Genomic DNA, 14,539 nt, shown 5'->3' on the forward strand with positions numbered 1-14,539 from the left:
CCCACAGAACCCCCCACACACACACACACAATACATGCACTTTATGGCTGGACCGCTTAAAACTGAGTTGCTGGCATTGTTGACACTTCACATACCTCAGTTCTTCAGCCTATTTCTCCTACAATAGATACCGCTGTCACCAACCCCCAAATTCCATGTGGACACAGAAATATAATCAGTAATATTATACAGTCTATACTCAAATCTCCAGCACTCACAAATGTCCTTTCTAAGACCTGGCCACCTCCCAGCCCTGCAGAATCCAGTCCAGGATCCCACTTTTACACTTAGGAAATGTCTCATCAGCCCCCTTTATCTAGAACTGTCTCCCCAGCAGTTTTTAATCTTTTGAGACACTGACATTTTGAAGCCATATCTTGTCAAATGTCCCATGTTCTGGATCTGTCTGGTTGTCTCTGGATGCCAAATACCTTTTGATTGGCAAACTCCCCTGCATACATGCACATACACGCACATGTGTGCACACAGACACAACCACAGAAGTCAAAACTGTTTAGTTTCCTACAATCTATACATTGGGAGAGTTTTATAGAAAAAAAATCTGAAAAATTCTTAAACCCTAAACTCTTGAAAAAATGTTTAAAAGTTGTTCTTTAAAAAAATGGTGAAACCCCATCTCTGTCCAAAAAAAAAAAAAACCCCACTTAGCCAAGTGTGGTGGTATATCCCTGTAGTCCCAGCTACTCAAGAGGCTGAGGTGGGAGGTTCACCTGAGCCCGGGAGGTCAAGGCTGCAGTGAGCTATGATCGTGCCACTGCACTCCAGCCTGTTTGAAAGAAAGAAAGAAAGAAAGAAAGAAAAAAAATCCAGAACTCACAGTAGCTCTGGGCTATGTTCCTATGTGAGCAGATCGTAGAGCTGAGGTGCAGCCTTTGAATCTCTGCACTCTGAATGATCCGCAGGCCTTGCTCATGTGACTGGCGTGGCCACAGAGACCTGAGTTTGTGACCCTTCAAGCAACCCAGATCCCCAGTGACAGAGGGTCCATGCCCACCAGAGGACCTCACCTCTTTGGGGACCCAGGGAATCCTGGAGCTGCAATAAACTGCACGGCAGGAAGGAACAGTGCCCACTTCCGCCCAGGAGGCAGCTCTGCCCCTCCGCTTCCCTGTGTGTGGGGCTGACGAGGGAGTTTTGGGTCATCCAAAATGCCTCCGAGGCTATCTGGGCACCTGTCTAACTACTTTCAGAATAACTGAAATGTTTCAAGTTCCATGGAAAGTGGCATGCCTGGAATGCAGGCAGTCCACCTCAGGGGACCTGGCCAACTTCTAACTACAGTGGGTCACCCCCCAAACGAGACAAAATAAACGTAGATCTCCAGGAGGCAAGGTTACTAAAATACCCCTTTGTTGGACCTTTACTCTTAGAAGATTTAATGCCATATCAAACCTCAAACACTAAACACCTATCGTCTATGTTCAAAAACTCAGTAACCACAAAATAAATGAAGCTAAAAAGAAAAAGAAAAAAGAAAATCATCCAAATTAAAGGGAACACCTTTAAAACCATCCATTTTCCACCTGAAGAGCTGAACTCCCAGGGAAATCACACGTGGTCCCGTCTCATGTCTTTTCTGCTCATCTCTGCCGCGATGCTATAGGTTTATGAGGCTGTGTTGGTTTCAAAGAGTTCATTAAACTCAAATGTGAATAACGCAATAAATATTTTCCAGGTGAACAGACATGCAAGGGCTTGATCTAGCAAATGAGCACGTCCAAACTGCTTGTTTTCTTTAAAGACATTTTTAACTGGAGGCCGCCCAACCAAGCAGAATGTCAAGGACTCACTTTTTGGGAAGCCAAGTACTCCATGCCTCTGGCCAGCTGGTAGGTGCATGACACCAAGTCCTTGAAGGTCATCTGCTCCTCAGGAACACGGTTAATGTCATAGGAGTACTCCATCCCTGGTGGCCTCCGGGCTCGGAGGTATTCTCGGAGGTTGCCTTTAGAGGCATACTCAACTATGACATAGAGAGGTCCTGTTGGGAGGAAGAGAAGCTCCCTGAAGAGAGAATCCAGGATCTACCCACCTTGGGCAATTCAGCAAAAAATTTTTAGTTATTACAAGCCAATGCTTTTGGTGGTGGTGGTGGTTTTAAGTTTAACATACAGAGGCCAGGCACAGTGGCTCATATATGTCATCCCAGCACTTTGGGAGGCCGAGGCAGGCAGATCGCCTGAGGCCAGGAGTTCAAGACAATCCTGGTCAACATGGTGAAACACCGTCTCTACTAAAAATACAAAAATTAGCTGGGCTCAGTGGCACATGCCTGTAGTCCCAGATACTTGAGAGGCTGAGGTGGAAGAATTGCTTGAACCCAAGAGGTAGAGGCTGCAGTGAGCCAAGATCACACCACTGCACTCCAGCCTCGGCGACAGAGCGAGACTCCGTCTCAAAAACAAAAAAAAGGAGAGAAAAGTTTTAACATACAGAAAAGCACACATAAAAATAGAATGCCTGCGTTATAATCTCTCCAAAACAGTAAATCAGTCCTTGGTCATGAGAGTGTCAAAAGGCTGTAGGAAATAAAGACACAGTTGACGTGTTCTTCCCTGTCACTCTCATGCTGTCACCTGCGCCCTCTTGGAAAGCAATGGTGTCTCCATTCTATCCTTTTGGTTTGTTTTAACGAGTCAATAAATAATATATTATTTTTCATCACATAAACAAATAATAAAATTCTTAGAGCTTTGCAACGTTCTTTCCCCATACATTACCCTTTTGGAACCTGTTGGGCTTATAAAAATACATCCAGACCATTCCCTTTCACAGCTGCATACACTCTATCATATAAACACACCACACTTTATTTATCCATTCCCTTATATGCATGGGCATTTGCTTCCAGGTTTCAGCCATAACAAACAGTAGGCAATGAACATCTCTGTGCATGTTTCCTTACACACGTGTGCAATCATCTCTCCATGGTATAGGCTTGGGGTTGGCAGACTACAGCCTGCAGGCCAAATCCTGCCTACCGCCTGTTTGGGTGATTAAATTTTATTGGCACGCAGCCAGGTCCATTCATTTCTGTCCTCCTAACGCTGCTTTCTCACTACTGTGGCAGACACGAGAAGTTGCGACAAAGACCATAAGGCCCGCGAGTCTAAAGCGTCTACAGTTTCCCTTTACAGGAAAAGTTCGCCAATTCCTGGATAGACCTGCGAGAGAAGTTGCTAAGTCAAAGACAGGCGTTTTCAAGTTTACTAATGACTTAGCAAATTGATTCCAAAGTGCCAGTAAACATCAATGGAAGAAGCCAGGGTCTCTCTCCCCCAAGGAAAAGTACGTTTTCCTTCCTACCGCTTTCTCCTCTTTTAAGCTATTCTTGGGAGCTCAGCCATCTGTGACCCACAGCAAGACATGGATTCCTCAATCCCTGTTTTAAGGGAAGAACTTCTCAACCAAAACACAGGATCTTATTCTGAGAAATCTCTCTCAGCACTTACAAAACAAAAACATAAGGAGACTGCCTTTTCCAAACCCCCCTAGGTTATGACCCAGAAACGGCAGGCCCCTCCAGGCCCTCGAATCTGCCGGCCCCCAGGTACGGGCACAGACCCTTCTTTGTGTTCATGGCTAGGAACATCTTCCAACGGGGATTTTAAAAAGAACTTTCAACACGCACATGGGGCGCTCTGGGAGCAGGATCCAGAAGCCCAACCGTTTCTAAAACGATCCTATCAAACTGCACCGTATTTGGACGAATGCAGTTTTCCTCCTACTCACCATCCTGTGTGCAGGCTCCAAGAAGATTTATGATATTTTTGTGTTTCCCAATCATCTTCATCATCTCCATCTCTGACACCAGATCAGAAAGGTCTTTCTCTGTGGCATCATCTGTGAACAGTAGATATATTCACATATCAGTTCATTTCCTCTAACTCGTGGGCAACTACTGTTCGTTGCCAAAGACTTCGTTGAAAAAGCCTAAAACTGAATTTCAGAATCAGAAAAGAGTTTCCCAATCATCTCCCTCATTTTATCGGGGAAGGGACAAAGGCCTGAGTAGGGAGCTGCTCTATGTCAAAGAGCTCAGTGGGGGCCAGTGGGGCCAGGAGTCAGGACTAGACCGTGCTGAAGCCAACTCTTTCCTAGACCATGAAATAATCTCATCCGCCGCCATATCTAAGATATCTCAGAAAACCACACCAAACTTCATAGTGCTTGAAACAAGGCAGGAGACCAAAGGTAGGGCCATTTCGAATCAGGCTTGTTCTTGACAAAGCATTCCTAACCCAACCCCTCACAGCCCTAGGAGCATTCTGAGATGGGTTCAGAGGGCTTCCCATAACCCGGCCATAAACGTGTGTGCACGTACATTCTGAGCAGGCAAAAGGATGTGACTTATAGTGAGTGACTTCTCAAAGGGCACTGGAATTCCCATCCTAAGAAAAGCTATATAAACTTCTGCTCTGGGGCCGGGCGCGGTGGCTCATGCCTATAATCCCAGCACTTTGGGAGGCCAAGGCAGGTGGATCACGAGGTCAAGAGATCGAGACCATTCTGGTCAACAAGGTGAAACCCCATCTCTACTAAAAAAATACAAAAATTAGCTGGGCATGGTGGTGCATGCCTGTAATCCCAGCTACTCGGCAGGCTGAGGCAGGAGAATTGCTTGAACCCAGGAGGCGGAGGTTGCGGTGAGCCGAGATCACACCATTGCACTCCAACCTGGGTAACAAGAGCAAAACTCCATTTCAAAAAAAATAAACTTCTGCTCTGTAATTTCAAGCAAGAATGACACAGATCCCACATGTGCGGGCTCAGTTAGCTTCTCAGTAGCAAGACTCTTTCCCATGTGCCCTCCACCTCAAGCTAATTCAGTATGGAAAAATCTGGGTTTCCTTTTTAAAAAAGAAATACGGACATGGATAAGAACCGTGTTGCAAACAGCTTTTCAGCGTCACGAAAGGAAGATCAGTACAACTGACTGTGTGTGCAAAATTTACACTGATATATGTGAAGGAGGGAGCCAGGAGCCCTGAGGAGGAAGAGAGACACAGCTGTGAGCTATAAGGAAGGACATGCCACAATGGCCTGGGGGCTAATATCCTTCTATGCCCTTAAAGGGAAGGTTGCCGTCCTGGGCATAACAAGAGAAAGAGAACTCCCAGACCTCCATTTTTGCAATACCCCATCTAACTCTGAGCCCCATTAGCAAAACCAGAAGTTAGGCCAAAAGAGATGAGAAGCGTGGGTCCTCCCCACATCTGCCCCTGGTACGTAGCAGGCGCTGCCTCCATCAGTGGTGCCATCACACCTGGGCAAGAAAGCACAGTGTTTCTCGGGGCATCAGGCTGCAAGGTGGGGAACATCTCAAAACACTAGTTTTCCTTGGGAGTCATCCAGATAAACAGCTTTTTAAAAAACCCCACAAAACAAAAAGCACATCTTTTTGACCAAGTCCAGCCTGTTACTTCCCCTTGGGAGGGATGTGATGACTAACCAATGAGAACCCTCAAAAGAAAGAAAAAGTCTAACTCCAGAGTGCCTGTGACATGCCCGGCACCCTATCCCAAGGACGGGCTCTCTCCCTGGAAACGTGGGAAATACTCAGCCTGAGATCTTCTTTCTGAGATCCCTACAGGAGGATTTATAATGTGGCTGTTCCCTATAACTCTTCTCATAAAAGAATACTGCAGGACAAATAAGTTAACGGTTAAAAGTTCTTTAAGCTCTTTGGACATGGGCATGAAGAGGGGCTGGAAGGTTAATGCGGAAATATTCACAGCCCCACGCAACGCGATGTTTCCATCTCAGGGTCATTGTTAACATGTCCCAGGAGGCTCTGCACCAGCCTTGATGCTGTTAGCTCCTTCTCAGCTTCTAAGTGACTCTCCCAGACCAGTGTCATTTCTGCTTCGTTCCTCATGCAAAAGAGAAGGCTTTCTACTCTCTGAGTCTCTTCGTTCCCTCCAAAAACACACATTTCCTTGTTCTTATAAAGCTAAGCTTTAAGTCCCAAATCCAACACACCGACTCCTATCTAATAAATCCAATTATATAAGAGTTGATAATTTCTAAGCACATAAAAATACAGAGGGAATGAAGAATCACGGTCACACAGGAGTCAAAGAGTAACTCCATGTAGGAGGCTACATCTTCTAACAAAACTGGCTTTTCTTTATAAGTACTCACAGCTCAAGATAAATAGTCTGTCTGAGATGCTGATTTATGCTGAAAACTTCTCAACCCCTAGGTCAACTATGTGCTCTCTGACCCCATGCCATGATGGAGTTCGCATGCCACAAAAGGCACTTTCTTGATAAGACTCTCCACCCAGCCCCTCCTCGAGCCTCCCGCCTCCCCACTCACCTTTCAACATCTTCACTGCCACGGTGACTGCCTCCTTGGGCTTGTCTTTGTCAATTCCCACTGCTTCCGCCATGACCACTTGCCCAAAGCAACCTTCTCCCAGGGGCTTGCCCAGTGTCAGCCTAAACGTGTAAACAGGGGATTAGCACACAGCATCTGGCGATGGGGTGTAGTGAGGGAAATTCCAGAACTAAATATGAAAATCTTTCAGCAGCTTGCTAAAGCATGGAGTACTTATCATACGGAACTGATGAGACTTAGGGTACACACGCGCCTGAGTATTTTCCTAGTGACGTTTTAGAGAATGTCAATTACTGGTGGAACAGCTATTAGATTTCACGTTGGTATTCTCGGTTTATTTTCTTTAGGGAAGGTATCCTTGCTAGTATGGTGGTCAGCTTTTCTAAGTGCCAGAAAGGAGCTTTTGATCTTGAGCCAATTAAATATCTGTAATTTAGAATGGCTCAAAGAAAAAACGTTAAGACTGCTCTTATTTTTTTTTTTTGTCCCTGTAAAATGATGGCTTTAAAATTATTATTATTCAAATACCAATGGATTTTATGGTCACATTCCTTGCCAAGTTACAGGATATGACTCTCAAAAGCATTTCAAGGAATCTCTAATTTTTTACTAAAGAAAAAGAAAATTCTAAAAAAAAAAAAATTCGGGACTTTTTTTTGACATAGTTTAAAAATCCTTACGACTACATAAAATTCACAATGAAGAAAATCCAAAGTGACTACAAATTAACTTTGTAAGATTACAAGGTCTATGCACATTGGATGAATGGCCATATATTGTCCTTGTGCATTCCAGAAACCAACAGAATGCAGAAGTCTTTGGAATACTGATGAATGTGGCTTTAACTTAAGCGTAACACAGCAAAGCATGGAGCTCCCATTAGTAAACAGCATTTACGGTAAGTAGACGATGGTTTCCAAAGTTCAGCATAAAGACTGAGGGCAGCATATGCTACGCTGAGGTCATTTTGTTTCTATCCAGAACTAAAATTAAATTTAACATCTTGGCAGAAAATAAATATTTGCTTTGGAAAAATGGCTAATTTATGTCCCACTGCTTTGCTACTACAAGCATAACAATCCTTCCTTTGTATAACTTCTGCCTCCGATCTAATAAACGGCTTCTAAATAGCCTTCATTCATTGGAAATCTGTTCCACCTACGTTTGCGCTAAACACTGTTTTGAAATGTTTAGCACTCAGATTTTCCACACTCAGGGTACCCCGGGTGGGAGGTACCAGTTGGGCACATACAGACTCCTACTGTTGACTGCGGTGTCACAGGTGGCTAAAACTATGGACTAAACCCGAAAGCTGCAATTTCTTAAAATATGATCGCAGCTCCCCAATTCAGTCATATATATAGGAATGTGCACATGAACCCACCTACATATATAATTCCACACACAAACCAGGGCTGGTGGAGTCTGCAAGACACACCCATTTCTCCACATTCTACAGGTAAAGAAACCATTCTTTGTGTTTTCTCTGGTGCCCCACCAGTAAATATCCAATTAACATGCCTTGAGTGAATGAATAAATGAATGAGTGAATGGTCTTTTCACTATAGCATACAAATAAACTGGAAATTATTTCCATTAACATTCTAACCAAATAATATCTATATACTTATTCAATCCTAGCTAATGGCACACATGTCTAGATTGGCAGTTGGGAAACAAAACTGATTATGACATCATGTGAATCAAAATCAGAAGTGTCAGCCACAGAAGCTATCTCTCCCTTCCAAATAGAGCTCATCAGATCAGTCTCTGGAAAAGCTTATATGAGCATTTCCAAATGTGTGTATGTACATACAAGAAGTGTATATTAAACACTTCTCTAACATAATTCTCAGAGGCTACTGAGAATGTCAAGACAAACAGGGTAGCTGCTCATAAGCAAGTCAAGAGCTTATTCCAGTGTATGGGATGCAGAAACAGTCAGCATTTCCACCTTCCAATACTCTCAAAGCTGTTACTATAAAAAGTACCCCAGAAGTGAGTGCACAGCCCTACAATGGTCACTGCGCTTCATTTTGGGAGGAGGACCTGGGGGTTGGTCCTGCCTGGAGGATGAGGGCTAGTAGCTCAAGTTCTGCCCATTGACTCCATGCCCTCCGCAATGATCCCGCTGAGGTTTGCAGTTCAGAGCTCCCAGGTTACCACCAGGTGAAGAGAAATGAAACGGAAACTCACACAAGTCAAGACCTGTGCTCAGTCCTGGGAGGTGTAAACCACCACCCTCATCTTATGAGAATAAATTTGAGAGAATCAGGTGCCTCACCCAAGGTTGCCCAGCCACCGTCTGGCAGAGCCAGAGTTCAAATGCAGCCCAACAGAGCCCCAGAACATGGACTTCAAGCAAGACCAAGAGATACATACCCCAGCAATACCCAGGTGGCCACATTTTGACTGAACCTCTGATTGGCACACCTCTGTATCATCCAACAAGGAAAATATTATGGACCACAGAAATTAGATGTCAGGTACCATATTTGAAGCTTTTCAGCTCAATATGACATTAATAACCATTGAGAACAGCAACACTGCGTGGACATGCTTAAGGCCATTTGTATTCTGCATCTAATTTCTCCACAGAAATGAACACAGAACAGTCTTGTTCTAGTAACCAAAAGCTGGAATGTCAGATCTATTTTATAAATTGGATAATTCTACTTTTATTCCATTTGACTGAGTCTGAATTGCCCAGACACTTAAAAAATGATAACCAGATGCCATCTTCTTTGGGGACCAGCCAGGGGCAAGTTTCTCTGCTTTCAAGGAGCTATTTTTTTTAAATCCATTCTTCTCTCTCCCAGGAGTTGATTATTTAGAAATACAATCTTACTCCTGCTGACATCATCAGAGCAAGACCTTTGCGGCTAAAGGTCATAAAAAGAAAATGTTAATCCAATATCCCCATTTATAGCTGAGTCTCCATCCTGGGATATGGCCAAGAGAAGTACTCACTTATCTCTTGGAAACTCCCATTTTGGGTCCTCTGGAAGTTCATACTCAGAGACCCCTGCCAGCATGGGGGTGTCTGCCGTTGAAGAGAGGCGTGTTGTTATCCTCACCAGCGGGGTGTTGGAGTTCATGGAGGAGCTGGACTCAGCCGAAACCTGGATACAAAATGCAAAGACACAGATGTAATCCTGGCTCCACCGGAGAAGGCTGGAAGTCAGCCAGAGCCCAGCCAGAGTATCAAATCTTAGAAAGGAATCGGTTGGGGGCTGGCAGAAGTCATAAACCAAATTAGAAAACCACTGGAATCCAACTCCTCTGCCCTCCAGTCCATGCACTACTAGATTTCATCTAAATTATATGTTCCTATGTTCAGGTTTTTCTATGAAATTTTTCTATAGCATCTGATCACAATATGTCTCCTTTCTGTCCTAATTCCTCCAGATAGTCACTCGAGGACATGAAGACAGTCCTCCCTGGCTTCATTAGTGCCTTTATGCTTGAACCTGCACCAGTAATGGAGCCCAAGATAATAGATCTCCTCTCAGATTGCCCAGATCATGGAACAATGCTGTGTTTATGAAATTCTATGAAAACATTTAGAAAATCAGTTCTTCCATATTTCCTCTGTATTTGGAAATGTAAAGCAGAATTCTCAAGGAAAGAGTTCCAGGACTTGAATGTGGAAGATATTCAGTAACTCCAGTCCCTTTATTCAAACTAAGCCGAGACCCCAGCATTGGGGGCCATTCTTTGTTTCTCCCCAGTCCTTCTGGAAACTTGTTGATGCCCAGGCCGTTCGGTGAAAATGGGCTGCCTCTTGTCAACTTTGGTTTCAGAAACCAGTGCCCTAAACACATGGGATGAAGCGTCAAGGAAAGCAAGTATACCTTTTCCCACAGCCACACGGGAGCACTCCTCTCCCACCTGGCAGCACACAGGGCTCCACCGAGTTAGTTTCTTGTTTACTCTGATCCATTTCAGTCTCTGTCTGATTAAATGATTATTTCTTAAACATATCATCGTCCCTTGGCTTGTTTCTATGGAAAAAAAGACTTCTGCAGAGCACACTGGAAGGCCACTTCTGAGGATTACAACGCAACCATAGCCTGATCACAGTGGCCTGAACACTGTCTTATTCTAAACCATGAACAAGACTTTGGCCCAAGAGAACTGGAATGTGAAGTTAACCATGATCCACCTCCAGGCAGCCAATTAGCCCACCCTGGGCTCTGTCTCCTGAATGACTGCCCAGGTGGACAGTATTCCCGGATGTGCTTACAAACTCCTTCAACCACACTGGCAAAGACCGAGTCCAGTGAGCAAATTTAGGTGGGATGAACTTTCACAAGGTGGGTCCTGGGCTCTTCTCACAGGGAACCAGAGGACCTGTGTGCCCATCCTATTCGAAAAGCCTTTAATGTCACCTTTGTAAACCCAGATTATCCTTAAAGCAGGCTGGAAACTCAAGAAGATGCCCAAGAATGAATTAAGGGAAAAAAATCATTTTAGGATTAGGAAGTTGTTTTCAGTATTAAAATAAAAAAGTGGGCCATAGTTAACATGAATCTTGGGAGGTGGGATCTACCCACCTTAGGTCAGGAGTTCGAGACCAGCCTGGCCAACATGGTAAAACCCCGTCTCTACTAAAGACACAAAAATTAGCTGGGCCTGGTGCCACATGCCTGTAATCCCAGCTACTCAGGAGGCTGAGGTAGGGGAATCGCTTGGACCCAGTAATCCCAGCTACTCAGGAGGCTGAGGTAGGGGAATCGCTTGGACCCAGGAGACAGAGGTTGCAGTGAGCCGAGATTGTGCCACTGCACTCCAGCCAGGGCAACAGAGTGAGACTCCATCTCAAAAAAAGAACCGGCCTAGCAATGAAACAATTTCTGCAAATGGCCAAGGTCTGGCAGGTTTTGCAGCCAGAACACTCTCTGCATGGCCTGCGGTGTAGCCCCTCATCACTGGATACCAGTTTCCAGGATTCCATGATCTGGGTGCATGGTGAGCTACAATCAACAGCGGAGTGGGGACGGATTAGGTAGTTGCTAGGGACCGCAGTCCTGGATGACATTAAAACCCAGCAGGCAAAGGCATCACCAGGCTTCTGTGCCTCGTCCCGAAAATCACTGCTCTCATCAGTGAGGCTTACGGAATAAGATGTGGGGAAGGCAGCCGTTCCACAGTGAAGTGTGAGAACAAGGGCACTTACAAGTTTCTGGAAGGACATATAAGAGACTTAGCAGTGATCACCTTTGTGGAGAGAGATTAGGAGTTGAGAGAGGGGGTAGAAAATACATTTTATTTCAGAACTTTCTAGACCATTTGGATTTTATTACCATGTATGTGTAATTCTTTTATGTTTTAGAAGAAGTACTTTATTTAACAATAATATTTTTTAGAATAATAAGGATCTGAACTGAGGCATGAACAAGGGAAAAGAAACCGAAGGGCGTATGCTTGAAATATACTGACTTCTAAAATGAGTGACACGTTACAAGATCGCAGCTTGCAGCCCTTCCTTCTTTCTGCTACCAGTCTAGGTCCTATGGCATCTCTGCATCCTTTGATGTGGGCAGCAGCCCATCCTATTGCTGCCCTTCCTATGCCCATCGTTACCAACATGAGACCCCGCGTCAGGCAGGCTGCATCCTGACCAACTGCAACAACACAGGACTGTGCGATCAGACTCTCCCAGGTTCAGCTCTCACTCACTGTGTAAGCTTTGGGAAATCAACCAATCTTTCTAGGCCTGGGTTTCCTCATCTGTTAAAAATGAGATGGGCCGGCACAGTGGCTCACACCTGTAATCCCTGCACTTTGGGAGGCCAAAGTGGGCAGATCTTCTGAGGTCAGGAGTTCAAGACCAGCCTGAACAACATGGTGAAACCCCGTCTCTATTAAAAATAGAAAAATTAGCCAGGTACAGTGGGGCATGCCTGTAATCCCAGCTACTAGGGAGGCTGAGGCAGGAGAATTGCTTGAACCTGGGAGGCAGAGGTTGTGGCGAGCCGAGATGGTGCCACTGCGCTCCAGTCTGGGTGACAGAGCGAGACTCCGTCTCAAAAAAGAAAAAACAAGGAGACAGGAACAGGTCCAACCACACAGCATAAGGACCAACCACACAGCATAAATGTGACGATAAAATGAGGGGAAAAAACCTGATAAAGTGCTTAGTGCTAAGGCTGGCACTGAGAGCTCCAATAATTTCTGCTACCAACACTGTAATATTTTCTCTTAGTCCCTTTAGAAGCATTTGCTGCCCAGATCTAAGGGAACAGATGATGGCACTTCTCTCTGAATAACTTAGAGCGTTTGGAGCCTGGGGTAGTTCAATGTGTGAGATACAGTCAGCCCTCTGTCAGTTCAACCAATGATAGATCAAAAACATAAGAAAGAGAATAATAAAAAATAACAATACAACCATTTTAAGATACAAGTAAAAACCAATACAGTGTAACAACTATTTACTTAGCATTTACAGCATATGAGTTATTATAGGTAGCCTAGAAATGACTAAGTATATGAGAAGACGTACACAGCTTATATGTAAATGCCACACCATTTTATATAAAGGTCTTGGGCATCCACAGATTTTCGTATATTCGAGGGTCCTGGAACCAATCCCCAACCCATACCAAGGGACGACTGTATTGTCAAACTGTGTGCAACCAGGAAGATAACCCAGTGACATTAAGGGCTGACTGCAGACGATGTGCCTTAGTGGGCATATTTGATTTGCTAGACAAGGCCCTCTGCTCACTGCCAGGGTGGGCTGGGGTTCTAGCAAACAGGAGATAAGAATCCAGGAATCATCTCAGGGCAGGAGGAAAACTGGACAGTAAGAGAGTCCTAATGACAAATATGGCTTAGGGGTTACCTCAGAACAGAAAACTGTAACATTCAGTCTGAGGTTCGCCACTCTAGGGCTCACCTATGACCCCAAAGGGATCTGCATCCACAAACCCCTGGCAAAAGTTCACATGTATCTACATCATCCTTCAAACACATTGTCTCAACAAGATTTTAATGTGACAGCTTTTCCAATGGAAAGCCTCAAAATAAATAAATACACTAGAAAACCTTGATCAACTCTGGTGTCATTACTATTAAAATTTTAAAAATGAGGTTTACAAGAAGGATTACTTATGGGAATTTCATTCAGATGAAGCATGGCGATTCAGAATAAATGTGCAAACCTGGAAAATACTTTTATAAAAACACAAAGGAGGGAAAGAGTAAAAAAGTGCAAAGTCTAAGAAACGATAGAATCTGATTGCTCTGTCTACTGAGGTATATCTTAATTTTACCTCCATGCATTTTTACTATGCTTTTAAAATCCCCTCTGGGGCTATAAAATACGGCTGGCTTTCTCTTCATTCCCTTCGACTCCAAGAGCAAGCCCGTGTTGGGGGCTTGGCGCGATCCCGGGCAGGCTGTTCCCCCGGGGGTGCCATGTTTAACTGGGCTTCCTTCCTCTGAATCAGGACCCTCCAGTAACTTCCACGGCTCATCTTTGAAATCCTTCTACTTCTTCAGCACTATTCAATTATCTTTATTTTCTTTTGCACAAAATCATAATCTTCCTTCTTCTTCAATTCCTACCTAGAAACTTCGGTCTGGAGTTTCCTTTCTAACCAATTTTAATGTATTCCCTTGTTAGCGATAAGTGAGTTACTTATAAACAATCAACACAAACACCCTAGTAAACTGCTTTCCCACTCCTGAATCTTGGCAGGCATTTTTTTAAGCATGTATTTTCACAGACTCCGATTCCATGTCCTCGCTTTCCGGAATCTCTCTAGCATGTGCCATAAGTCAAGCTTTTAAGTAATTGTGCTTTTCGTACATTTCCATAGTACATATGGGAGACTGAGTGAGGAAGTGTTTTTTTTTTTTCTTTTCTTTTTAAAGGGCCACCAAGAAACACTGTTATCTCTCTCTCTTTTTTTTTTTTTTTTTTTTTTTTTCTTTTTTAAGACAGCTTTGCTCTCTTTGCCCAGGCTGTAGTGCAATGGCGCAATCTCAGCTCCCTGCAACCTTTGGTTCCCGGGTTCAAGTGATTCTCCTGCCTCAGCCTCCCAAGCAGCTAATTACAGGCATGTGCCACCATGCCCAGCTAATTTTGTATTTTTAGTAGAGACAGGGTTTCACCATGTTTGTCAGGCTGGTCTCGAACTCCTGACCTCAGGGGTTATAGGTTGCCTTG

The 14,539-nt window shown here is 44.3% G+C and overlaps 1 protein-coding gene across 45 annotated transcripts in view; it reads right to left on the reverse strand.

The window, feature by feature from the left end:
* The window catches only part of FGFR2 (fibroblast growth factor receptor 2), a 117,877-nt gene that overhangs the window by 16,622 nt on the left and 86,716 nt on the right, over positions 1-14,539 (reverse strand). For 28 of the 45 annotated variants that reach the window (XM_054243393.2, XM_054243392.2, XM_054243391.2 and 25 more), the window contains 4 exons: positions 9,334-9,484; positions 6,343-6,464; positions 3,754-3,864; positions 1,812-2,002 (listed from right to left, as the gene is read on the reverse strand). In XM_054243393.2, coding sequence (XP_054099368.1) covers positions 1,812-2,002; positions 3,754-3,864; positions 6,343-6,464; positions 9,334-9,484 — 575 coding nt within the window. Of the gene's footprint in view, positions 1-1,811; positions 2,003-3,753; positions 3,865-6,342; positions 6,465-9,333; positions 9,486-14,539 lie in introns of all 45 variants that reach the window. The other 17 variants (XM_035269299.3, XM_078346658.1, XM_035269296.3 and 14 more) reach the window with 1 other exon arrangement.

Source organism: Callithrix jacchus, chromosome 12 (assembly GCF_049354715.1).
Source record: "Callithrix jacchus isolate 240 chromosome 12, calJac240_pri, whole genome shotgun sequence".
Lineage (NCBI taxonomy): Eukaryota > Metazoa > Chordata > Mammalia > Primates > Cebidae > Callithrix > Callithrix jacchus.